The 13,126-nt window shown below is 48.0% G+C and overlaps 1 protein-coding gene across 8 annotated transcripts in view; it reads left to right on the top strand.

Annotated features, from left to right (window-relative positions):
- The window catches only part of spir (spire type actin nucleation factor), a 233,425-nt gene that overhangs the window by 119,088 nt on the left and 101,211 nt on the right, over positions 1–13,126 (top strand). For all 8 annotated transcript variants that reach the window (XM_065425218.1, XM_065425217.2, XM_065425219.1 and 5 more), the window contains 2 exons: positions 9,042–9,332; positions 11,284–11,409. In XM_065425218.1, coding sequence (XP_065281290.1) covers positions 9,042–9,332; positions 11,284–11,409 — 417 coding nt within the window. The remainder of the gene's footprint in view (positions 1–9,041; positions 9,333–11,283; positions 11,410–13,126) is intronic.

Raw genomic sequence — 13,126 nt, 5'->3', positions numbered from 1 at the left:
TGATCTTCAGAGCAGCTGCGAGTTGGTGATGTGTAAACGAACAGTCGCCGCGTCGTAGGACCGGCGGATCGAGTGTATAAAAACTGTGGTTGTGCGAATGCTGAGGACACACTTCTCTTGAGCAGTCATGTTAGACTGAGTCGCTTCTCTCATGCAGTCATGTTGGACTGTTACTCTTTTTCTCATGCAGTCATGTTAGACTGATTTAATTTCTGTAAATAAACCCTTTTCCTCGTTCTCGATGAGAAGCAGTTCTTCACTTCATCAACGATCTCAGCGTAAATAAGTTGGACGACGGCATGGGCCAGCTACCTTCGAATTCATGCCGTACTCCAATCTTGGAAAAGGACCACGGACGAAGGGATTGAGCCCCCAATCCTGACAGCGTGTAATATTTACATAATACGTAATAATGATGTAATGATTTACATAATATTTACATATTTTACGCAATATTTACGGTATCTGGTTGAATGCTGCATTTACGTATTTCATTTTAATGACTTCTTCCGTTCCTATGTAACCTCCTTTTCTTCGTTTTCGGACGCGGGTCACATGGCGTATAGTTTCCTATTACTTCTGCTGCTCACGCGCTATCGCACTTGGTCAGGCAGTGCATGGAGCAGGGGCAGTGCATGGAGCTCTCTTTACGTACCGCATATCTGCTGCGATAGCCCAGCCGCATAAGGCGTCGCGCAGCTGAGCTCGAGGTCCCGCGTTCGATCGCGGCGGCTGCATTCTGATGGGGGCCGAATGCAAAAAATGTTCGTGTGCCGTGCATTACAGGGTGCACGTTAGAGAACCCCCATTAGAGGTCAGGGGGTGGTTAGTGAACCACCCCCTGGCCAAGCCACTGGTTGGTATATCGTATTATTATTATCAGTAGTAGTTGTAGTAGTCGTCCTGGTGAGCCGCATTTAGATGGATACATTTATGGCGCAGGGTGGCTTGCCTTGGGGTATCAGAATGCAGAATGGTTTGAACAAACTTTGAAGTGAACGATGCTGGTGTTGGGCTGCTGAGCACGAGGTCGCGGGATCGAATCCCGGCCACGGCGGCCGCATTTCGATGGGGGCGAAATGCGAAAACACCCGTGTGCTTAGATTTAGGTGCACGTTAAAGAACCCCAGGTGGTCGAAATTCCCGGAGTCCTCCACTACGGCGTGCCTCATAATCAGAAAGTGGTTTTGGCACGTAAAACCCCAAGTATTATTAAGTGAACGATGCTCTTCTGCATACTTCCTCTTTTCCAGAGCTATTGGTCGCTTCTTACACGCGGCTCTACGGGATTGATAACTACTAGAACAGAAGTCGGTTACTCTCGTCAGACATCTGGTCGCATATATGGCAGATAACGAAGGCATTGTGCCGCACTTTTACATGTCAGGCAGCGCGACAGAATGTTGCTTGAGGACAAAGTAAATTAGTGTGCAAGAAGGTCAACACGGGTTGCAGACGAATAACTCTGCGGGCCACGTTTTTTCGGTCCCTTTGCCCTAGAACTGCAGAGGGACTCGTGCACCATATAATTTGGCGTCGTATTAAGTTCGCCTTAGATGCACGCATACATGATTGCGTGGCCAAACGGCGCTTTACGCCACCATCGAGGGCCTCTGTTGTTGAACCCATAAAAGCGCCTGAACTGTCTGTGACGTGAAAGTCTTGTGCTTGTAGAAACGATCGTCGGGCGTTTTCCTGCATTCCACGCCTTTCCGGCTATAGCATGTGCGCCTGGTCCGCGCTTGCGGGCGGCGTTCGATCTCCCGCATGCCGACTGTGTGCAGCGGGGCATCGCCCTGACCAAATAAGGCCGCCTTGTGCGGAGGAGGGGGCGCGCACGAGAACGGTGGCATCCTATCGGAACACGCACGGCAGAGGTCAAGTGGCCGCCTGGCCTCGCAGCCCCCCAAGCATGCCCCCTGTCAAAACAGGATTTCTCCCACTGCGGAGCGAAAGGAAGCAAAGCACTCCCCCTCCGTGTCCGTCCATCGGCTTTCGCAATTCTCGGCGTGCTTGGTCGCTTATGTGCGCGGCATTTCATTTCTCCTTCTTAATGTTTTCCCTTCCGAGACACTTCAAAGCGGGCGCTGCGAGAACGTCGAGGAAATTACTTGTCGTGTTTGTATAGGGGCCTGCAGGTGCAACCCCGCTCCAGCCACCTTTGCTGCACCTTGACCACGGGGCCCGCGAGATGTGCGAGAGACGTGTGCGCGGCCGCGGGCCTTATTCCGTCTCTCCGAACATTCCTCCGCGCGGCTTGGGAGCTTGAAAAAGGAGAAAATCTATACGACAACCTGCGTTGGCCGGAAATGGCAGTAGTGTCTGCAGCGTTGTTTAGTCTGTTAGCGTTTGTGTATGTATGCAGGTACGCCGGTGTAGTCTACGGTTCCGAAAGAACAGCCCAAGAATGAGCGTGTTGCTGTTTGGGATTGTTCTTGTCCCACCTGTTCATAGGCGTATATAGCGGGGGGGGGGGGGGGGGAGCGGCAAGGGGGGGCACTTGCTCCATCCCCCACTCTCAGGACTTGCTGGGCAAAGTAGGTCATCCCCTCCCCCCCCCACACACACACTTTTGAAATCCTGGAATATATGCGCCTAGAGTCCCAACCAAGATCACGCGGGTCTGTAGAAAGCGGCTTGAAGCGCTGATAATTTGGTCTGAAAGGTGTTCTTATTTGGTCGTGGAAGGTGTTTTCGCGGTCAAACTGAGGCAGCACGAAGCGTTCGCTTCTCGCCGCCGGCGGTCTTCATCACGTCAGCGTTGTGACAGCGAGTGCTCGTGGTCATCGAGTGAGATGTGCTTATATTTGTCTGTACGTGCGTTACACCGCGCTTATCATAGGTGTATATACGGGTTCGAGGGGAGGTATGCCCCTCCCCCCACAGTCAGAATTGAAAAGGAAAAGTAGGCCATTTGTCGCCTCCCTACGCACACGCACTTGTGAAAGTGGGCACTGTCGGCTGCACACTGCACAAATACCACAAAACACCAGCGGAGGCCAAGTTTTATTTCATAATTGGGCTCACGTAGGTACGATTTATTTATTACGCATCCCCTGCTTTCGGGCCTCGCCTCCACGTGCTGTAGCAGATGGCGCGTTACTACTCCGTGCTTTGCAGTGCGAGACGCCCGCGGGACGCGCCTTGCAAGCCTGCATTGCTGGAAAAGCTATCGCTAGGCTGCACAAAACAAGTTTGATCTACCATCACGTGCATCATGCCGTGTTTGTTGGAGCCGTCTAACCTAACCATCTTTGAAAACACAAAATCAAGTTTGCTTTTATAATTTACCGGTATTTTATCAGTTTTGCCATTTTAGCGATTCTGACGCTAGATTTTCTTACTTTTTTGTCTGCTTACGGCAAAGTTTGCTATTTAGCAATCAGTTACTTTTTTAGTGACTTGAATGAACAGTTGGCGGTATTTTAACGACTTATGCGTTAGAAAGATTGTTTGGAAAGTGGCTTTAAAGAACGCGCTTTGATATTCAAAAGCCACTTGCGAGTGGCCGAAGCTCGCTGTACGATGCACAGTCTCCGTGACCATGATGAACAAACGGTTGCCTTCACATTGGTAGCCTTCAGATTGCGATAGTGCTTCACAGCACAGTGGTCACCATACCCTCGACATTGTGGCCACAAAATCGAAGTTTATTTGTTATTTACAAAACCTATTGAATGTACATATAACTGAATATTACAAAGCCTATGTGAACCCGCAGCGTTTAAACGCTGCGGGTTCAGCGGTGTCGCTAAATCCATTCGATTGGTAGACGCTTGGCAAGCGTGCGTGTCAGAGAACTAATTTACCAAAACCAAGTGGAATAAATTTTCTGCTCAAATTTTGAACACAGCAGATGAATAAGACATCTCGACTGCGTATAAGAGCGTAAATATCGGAACGGCTTAGCTCGTTCACGCGCGACTGAACAAATCGCTTCCGTTTCTCACGCCTTTCGGACCAATCGGTACTTCACGGCGGCTTTCAGCTAGATCAAGGGCGAAAATATGGTACCTAACCTTGCACAAAGCTCGCGTAATTGCCATTGCCATGTTAACAACATGCGGCCAAACGCGTTCCACAGAATTTAGTTCTGCATACCACGAATGTCGACAAGCACAAAAAAAATGTAGGCATAGTATGCAGATAAATATATTTTTATGCTAGGAAAACTACGTTGCGTGTGTTCTTTTGAATCGTGCTGTATTTGTAACCTTCCAGTCTGAAGGTAATGACAATTTTAAGCTGTCATAATCCAGTATGTAAATATTAGGGGTAGGCGATCGAATATCGACTTTTTCAAATACGAATCCACTACGAATAGTAAGTATCGAATATCGAATACACAAAACGCAGGCGCACATATTTACGGCAGGAATATTTGTTTCCGTATAAGTAGGAACGTGCTTGCACTGAATAGACAGTCAACTATCACGCACAATTAAGATCGTTTTAAACACAAGATCACAACAGTCATGAAAAGAACTGCACGAATAGCCGCTTGACACCTTTAAGGCTGGTGGCAAACAAGCTTTCCAACAATGACAGACATTTTAAACTAACCAACTTTTCAAAAACGCATAATAAATAGTTGTTGAAAAAATATTAGTTGTGTAAAAGGAAAATAAAATGATGAGGAGGTATTCGTGTGCTCTAGACAGAATACAGAGCCTTTTACAAGAAAAGAACATCACTGGTTGTAACGTAAGAGATGTAAGAGAACTCCTACATGACTAGGCTGCAAGAAAGATTAATTCGTAGGTCATTCTACGCACAATATAGCCGATTGTCAAGTATTGGACAAAAAAAGGGGGGGGGGGAACCGAGGGGCCAGGTTTTGTAAGAACGCTCGGACGTATTTCATGAAACCATATGAAAACAACAGATAATGAAGAAACGAATAGCATAGAATAATTTATTTGTAGTTTCTAATTGAAGTGCAAAAATGAGAAGCTAATGGGAAATGGAGGGAAACTCAGCTTGCTGACGGTGAGAGCCGAATCCACAACCACTGCATTACGCGCGCGTCGCACTGCAAATTGTGCTACGGCGACGACGGCAGTTCCCACGTCCATGCAGTCTTGGGTATTTATGTACGTATACAAGATGTAACCCAAGGAGTGTTAACCAGCACAAAACTTCCACCCCCCAAAATATTAAATTATGGGGTTTAAGTGCTAAAGCCGCGATCTGATTATGAGGCACACCGTAGTGTCCGGGGATTTCGGAAGTTTGGACCACCTGGAGTTCTTCAACGTGCACATAGATCTAAGTACACGGGTGTTTTCGCATTTCGCGCCCTTCGAAATGCGGCCGCCGTGGCAGGTATTGGGTCCCGCGACCTCGTGCTTAGCAGCCCAACACCATAGCAACTAAGCAACCACGACAGGTCCCGCAAAACCGAAAACAAAGCTTGTATTACTAATCTGGTTTCTGCATTGCGTCAAAAACCTTGTCGCTGTTTTACTTCTGATAATTAAAGTTTGCGATTGGTCGCCTCGTCTATAGTCCGGAAGATACAATAAACATTAGCGTTGCTGATGAGACGGGATGCCCCCCTGTGAAAAAAAAAGGGGGATGCGAAAAAAGCCAGAGAATGCGGAACGAAGCTGTGGAGAGAGAGATCGAGAGAGAGAGAGGGCAGGGAGATTAACCAGAGGCGAGTTTCCGGTTTGCTACCCTGCACTGGAGTGGGGGATGTAGGATTTGTGAAGACGACAAAGAGCGAGAGAAGTAAAAAAAAAGAAGGAAGAAAACGGGTAACAGAATCGGCGTTCCAATCACAGGCGTTCACACAGGCCGGTCGATCTCGAGAAGCGCAGTAGCGCTTGCACGGCCTTCTGATGCGATGTCAAGTCGCGTCGATGTAAAATTATTTCTTCCGATGGAGACTGGTCTTCCAGCTGCATGGTTCAGCACGACGGAATGCGATTCTCTCTGCACACTGTACGGTGGGCACTGGCATTGAACATGACGAATGGCGAACATAGCGAAGCTGTGAAGCGCTCATTGTGTTTAGACGCTTCGCACAAAGGGCTCCGTATTAAAAAGCAAGTGATGATGCTTTCAAAAAAGCGTCCCGCAATCTCCCATGCGTTGCACGGAATCGGCTGTTGCTCTACCTGTCGATGGCACTGAAATGCCACCTGCGGCGTAGAACGTTCGGTGTACGCTCGCCTCAGTTATCTGCATGGTGACTGTACAACCTGGCGTCTGTGAGCATCAAATGCTTTTGACAGGGCATTCAACCTCCTTTTGAATGGCTCTGAATATCACCTCGTGGTAATGGGAAACGCGTGAACTTCGAAGCCCAGCTGGGGGGGTATCCTTTAAGAGTCCACCTAGTTGACTGTCCATTTCCGCCGCTGCTGATTGGATGTAGCGGTACGAGTGAAGAGGGAGACGAGTGACCCTAGCCATTCAGCAGCGGCCGAAATGGACAGTCCACTAGGTGGACTCTTACAGAATACCGCCCCTGATGTCTGCAAATGATGCAGATTCACTTTATCCCAGCTGTGTCATGCGTTGTGGTCAATTTTGAAACCTTCATGTTTCTTTTTTTTTGTTTTCTTGTTAGTGGTGCTAGCGAGTGCTTGTTCTCTTTTTCTTCTTTTGCATGAACTGGATCAATATATGTTCATGTTGGATCACTGTAGTTGTCTCTGCTTTGAAAATGATGTCAACGTCGCGCGTAGCTTACAAGGATTATTTAATGTCATGCTTTGTAGTTATTTTCAAACTGTTCATATTGTGTCAACATACTCTTCTAACTGTAATTAGGAAGCGCTGCATTGGTTATTCAGACTCGGGGTACTACAACAGGCGATACAACATGCGGTTTAATTCTGTATTTGGGTGTGAGAATGATATACTACCAAAAATGGTGGGGACACCGTTTTTGCAAAATAACATAAAATATAAAAGCCATATGGTTTTGACTGACCAGGTAGGCATATTTTAGCCTATGGCGTCTTCCAATATCTCACTCGCGTGCTCCCGTGAAATCATCGAAACGCTCTGCTTGTTTAACGATGCAGAGCTTTAACGATGCAGGTCATATCCATGCTGTGCAGACAGTGGTAAGGCGTAAGCATAAAGACAATCCTTAATTATTGCTGGAGTCCTATATGTGCCATTTTTATCAAGCTCATCGTGCTGGTTTGCAAGCTTTACCGTCGCTTGTAAACCGTGCATGTACGAACCATGCATTCGCAGACGCGACGGCGCTCCCTCAACCTGCTATAAAAATACGCGGTATGTAAACAAAGCAAATGTGCGCATAAAGAACGCTAGTTCACGGCCAACAAATGAAGCCATTAGCGGCCGAGGCATTATAATGAAAGCAACATATTGACATTGAGCACCACTTCGTAGGCAAGCTGGTTGATGCTCATCTGCGGCAAACACTTGGCGCCTAAGGAGACAATGTCGTCCCAGACAGCCGTGAATTCGGACACATGTCCACTATTGTACAGTGCAATTTCCTTGCGCGCACTGACACCGCAGAAGTAACTATCTGGAACGCGCACAAGCGGCAAATCGCACGCACGCACACACTACAGTCATGCCTGCAGTGGAAGCAGGCGTCTCTGGCCCGAGGCCTGCCTGCGGTTCCAACGGCCGCCGCCACGCGGCTTTCAGTGGCGCCCCTATAGGCGCAGCGCAAGGCGTAAATACATTACCAACAGTGGTGTAGCTAGGTCGTCTGGTACCCGGGGCCCATAGGTATTGTGTACCCCCCCCCCCCCCCCTCGGGTGTAGTGGAGGAAGTCGAGGATATCAACTATTTCCGGGTGTCTTCAGACGTATATGACACCTCCCCCCCCCCCTCCCCGCCCCACTGGCCTTTTGCACCCGGGGCCCACGCCCCACCCCTGTCGCTACGCCATTGATTACCAAAGCTATATTATAAAGCCCTCGATCAACTGTTGGTAAATTCACTGTTTTTGTTCAGCTGTACGAACATTAGAACAACATGACACGTCTGGGTAAAATATTTAGGTAACACTAGTCACACTATTTCAAAATACTTACGCTCTTAAAATCCACTTCACAGTTATAGCGAGAGTTTTGACTTTTTTGTCCCACTTCAGTGACGCGCTTCCTAAAGTGTTGGCAACACTAGACTGTAATGGTTCGTAACGTACGATTGAAAACTAGATCTGTCGATGACAGAGATAACTTTCACTGACGAACTTTACAGTAGACGTGCCACCTGGGCCCGCTCTGAGTATGCATTCTCCGCCCAGTCGTGAATATGAACTTCCGTATAACCTCCAATGAATATTTTTCAGCAAATCAACATGTCATTAACATATTGAATAAAAGAACGTGTCATCGTTTATTGGTCTGTGCCCGCTAAAGCGGCATCTACCTAACCTCCCTCCCACCCGGAAGGAGCCGGTTGGGAGGTAGGTTAGGCAGATATGCCGCTAACCCATCCTCCGCTCCCCTTGGAAGGAGCCCCCCGTGTCGGGCTTTGTGGTAAAGCGTACGAAAAACACCTCTGCTGCAGAAGTCGAAGGGGAAATTATATGGCAGGGTAGTGCAGCTGCCGTTGTCAGCGTGGGGCGTCAATGCGGACAGAGTAGCGGCGGCAGAGTGATTCCAGGTGGCACCTACTGCGAAGATCACTGTCCAATATATATAGATGACGTGCTCCCCCTCACTCGAAATATAGTTGGTACGTCACTGCATCTGTTGCTGACACATGTTCATAATAGACATGCCAACGGCGCGGTACCTACACTCGTTTTTATGTGTGTGGACGAAAGTCGATAAAAGCGGAGTTGCGTGTTATCCGATGCCCTCATTCTGAATTTGATAACTGCACTGCGGTGTTCTTACAACCATGTTAAGGATGCACTGTTCGACTGCCAGGTCGCATGTAGAGGCAGCTGAATTATTTACGATATTATGCAGAACTCTTACTCAGTGTACTTAATCTCGTCGTGAAGGAACTGAGCGTGTGCATTCTTTCACACGTTGTGCGTATTGCGTGCGCCTTGTTAACTGACGAGCACGTGTGTTTGTCCGCGCAGCTCGTGTGCAGCCTTGGCCTGGTACTGTTCCACGCGCTCGAATATGGGCTCCGACCGGACGAAGAGCACGTTCTGAGCCGCCCCTTCGAGATGCTCCTGGACCGCATGACGTCCGCCGACCCCGAGGCGAGCTCCGACGCCGAGCTGAGCTCGGACGACGACTCGGGCGAGGAGGACTGCCACGACGAAGGCATCGAGAAGGACTCCGGCGAGGACGACCCGGGCGGCGGCGACGGTGGGGCGGGCAAATCCCCGCACCGGGCGGGCCTGACGCTCGCCAAGGTGCTGGAGGTGCGTTCGTTGGCTCCTCACTTGCGCCGCGCGCCTTTCTTCGCCGGAAAGTTTTTTCCCAGGACTTGCGGTTAACGGTCACGCAGAAGCACTCGTGACGGAGACAGTTTCCTGGGGGGCGCCTTTGTTCGGTTCCACGTGTGACGCGCGCACGCGGGCCGACCGATGCACATGCTCTCACGACTTCGCCCTTGACCGCTTCGCGCGCGCGCGTCTTCGGAGACCGCTCTCGAGCGCCCGCTTCCGGCCGAGGCTTCGTTTACAGCGGGACTAAGAAACACAGGGACCTTCTTATCGAGTCGTGACCGCGAGGCCTCTGCGCGCACGTTTTGGTCAGTTTCGCGTGAGCCCCGTTGCGAACTCTTACCATCTACCGACAAAGATTGCTCTGTGTCCTGATCGTCATGAACGCGTCGTCGTGCTCGTCTTTTTGACGGGAGGCGGGCGTACAAGAAGAAAAGCCAAACGTTGTTTGTCTCTGCGTGTCCTATCTTGTGCAGTCCGGCGGAATGACTGCGGCGTGTTCCGTGTTGTTGAGCTGCGCTGGAGTTTAGAAATTGCCCCTTTCGGCAGCATCGCTATTCTTGTGAAAAGAAAGGAATGGCTGTCATTGTTGGAGTCCCGCAAGCTGTGCTGTGCTTGAGGCTTTGTACATCGTATGTGTATGCCTTGGATTACGTTCGTTGGCATTTAGCATGTATAAATTCCTGGACACAAATGTTTAACTGGAACCTAATTAAGGAAATTTCCGTTTTCTGGCAAAATTCCCATTTTGGACTAGGAGACGCTAACATGTTGCAGTTTGTGACTCTACTAGGGACCAATACAAGTGGCTTAGATTGTTATTGCAGTAAGTGCTGAATTTGGTTAATTTGGTTAATTATTTGCGCTCGTTCACTTATGAACACCGTGCTTCCATGTTATGGTGTCATCAACATTTAAGCAGAAATCGAATTGTGCAGGTCATGGGAACTGCAACCATGGTTGTTTCCTAAGTGAAAAATGTTTACCAATTGAAAACAAAACTGCTATCGTTAAAAGTAGTCTGTTGAGATTGAGCCATTTAAGGGTAATCAGATTCAAACTGGTACTAGACTGCACCCATTTAAAATTGACATGCACTGTCATCGTCTCTTTCTATGTTTAAGCTCGGTGTTCACAGTGTTGGCTGTTATCATGTGCTGTCAACTACCCAGAACCTGTGCACTACTGACACGTAAAGTGGGCTGAAATTAACTGCACGCTATTGTTTGAGTGTAAACTCCATGTGATGCGAAGCATTTCTCACAATGCTCTTGGAACACTAATGAATAAAAGTGCCTCTACTACAACGTAAAATCAAATTGCATTTGATATTATTGCAATATAAGCACCAAATATTATGGACTCCAGAGCAGGTGTCAATGTTTGAGACACCATGTAAAGGCAGTGTAGCGATGGGAACAGGGGCATTTTGTCCAGTAGATGAAAAAGGCAGCTGCCTTGGGGGTCACTTGGAGGCCAAATTTGACAATGCCGCCAGTCAGTCTTATTTTTCAAGACTCCTTAGGTCTGGTAAGGAAATCATTTAAGTAGTTTACCATTTCAGTGTTATTAGAAAGTGAGTACATGAACTATAGTTACTCAGTCACTTAAAAACTCTACATAGTCATACAGCTCTTCAGTTTCCACCACCACATGATGAACTGCTTATATTCATATCTCACATTTTGACAACATTGTCATTGATGACAGTCAAAACATAGATAGGTAGAGGATTGTAATCTCACAATGCCAACCAATATATAACATTTTCTTTTTAGAATCAGAATTCATTATTCAAAGCCCGGTCATATTTCAGGTATTTAGTATACAGAAGGAGGTATGTTCATACAGGAAGCCTTTGGCCTTAGATGATATGGAAGATATTCTTTTTCCTTTCTCATACTGATTTTTTTGTGTTTCGTTTCAGATGTGCGCTTCCCACCTTCAAAACCCAACACAGGCTGATTTACACTACAAGGCTGTTTGCCGTGCCCTAGTTGCAGAAGCTGTTGAGCTATCAACATTCCTACAAAAAATATCTAGTGGAACCAAAGTGAGTGTTCCCTGGGTTTTTGGCAATATGTAAGGCACTTGACAATTTGTAAAAAAAAGAGAGAGAGAGAAAATACCTTGATTGGTCATTGCTGAATGTGCAGTGAAAGTGGCAGCTGTGAGAGCCTTGGTGCAGTCTTGCCACATTGTGTACCATGAGGCACTTGATCTCTTTGCATGCAACTCCGCAGTGTTTGGTGAAATGCACCAAAGGCATCACTGACAGTGCCATAGCCTGGGATATCTTTTTTGGGGGGGTGAGGGAGGGGGGGGGGGCATCCACTTTACCAGGGAAGGAGCGTCAAGTCAGGCGGGTCTCGTTGGAAGTTATTTTAATGCGATAGCATTAAGGGCCCCTTGTCACAGAAAATTCAGCGTCAGACATTGTTTCAACTAAAGACTTTGGAACCACCCATACCTTGCCAGTATTTCCCAGTAAACATTATGGTTATGTACACTCCAGTGGCTGGGAGGCGTGAGAAGCAATCGGGGATCTTTTAGTGCTATCGCATTCCACTCTTAAAAGCGTAGCTTAAGTGTCCCGCATCTTTTTATGCCAGGTATCTCTGGTACACAGAAATTTCAAGGGTGGGAGGGCACATGCTCGGTGGGACACCCCCCCTTGCAACGCCCCTTGTCATAGATATCGCCCACGCCACTGCTTACAGCTGGACATAAGCGTTGGCTCAACAGTCATTGTCAATTTAAGCTTCTCTGTGTGCTATGAGTGGCAGTCTCTTTGGTTGTCATTCTAAATGCATAAGCATTTTTATGCTAACCCAACGAGAAAAACCATCATCTGTCTGTACATCCTGTAGGACGATCGCTTTCAAGATAGGGACCGCAGCAGTGAGCAAATTCACCTTCGTGCTGACTCTCACTTCATCTTGAACTAAGTGGCAAGAACACAGTGCTCACTACACTATCGGCACTTGCTGCACTTTCTGCCCCCATCGCAGATCGCTTCCCAGATAAGGCTTGTGTGGCTCTGCCATATACAGCCACCGCCGGAGTATGGGTTGATCACTGTTCATAATGGTTCGGCATGGATGGATAAGGTGCTAAAGAGTGATAATGGCTTATAATGATCGAAGCGTCATCAGTGCACCTGGTGCCTCCACCTGCAGTAATTTTCTTGCGTCATCGATACACCTTGTGCCACCATCCACAGCAGTTCGTGTCACCGCAGCGCTTTCATTTATACTGGTTGGATAAAGTTTCGTAAAATTCATAATGACACTGAGCTGCATGAAGATGAACAAGTGGCACAAAGCTTACACATACTTAGACTACTCCCAGAGGAGTTTCTGCATGAATTTTTCTTCCTAGGTTCATTTCAATAATGATATGAGCACTGCTGCAGCGGTCCAAATCCAGTTTTACTGAATTACATGGAGTAGCTTGTGGCTTTATTACCTGCTGCCTTGCCCCAAATTGAGGCCAGCGATGGACGGTACAGCCGTGCCATTTGCTGCTGCTGCCGCTTGCCAACACCAGTTGCCCTCACTCCTTACTCGGCATTTCTCCATGCACTCCTGCTGCCATGTGTCCTTCTCCAATTTGGCACAGTACACTCTTGTCCCCATCAGTGTCCCCTTCCCTTTCTGCACTATGTACCATTTCAGCTTGCTGTAGGCGAGAGGGAATCAATGACATACAATGTGTCAGATCACTGACTTTTCACCCAAAACACCAATTACCATAGAAAAACAATACAG

The sequence above is a fragment of the Dermacentor albipictus genome, chromosome 1, assembly GCF_038994185.2.
Source record: "Dermacentor albipictus isolate Rhodes 1998 colony chromosome 1, USDA_Dalb.pri_finalv2, whole genome shotgun sequence".
Taxonomy (NCBI): domain Eukaryota; kingdom Metazoa; phylum Arthropoda; class Arachnida; order Ixodida; family Ixodidae; genus Dermacentor; species Dermacentor albipictus.
This window is presented reverse-complemented; position numbering and strand designations above follow the sequence as displayed.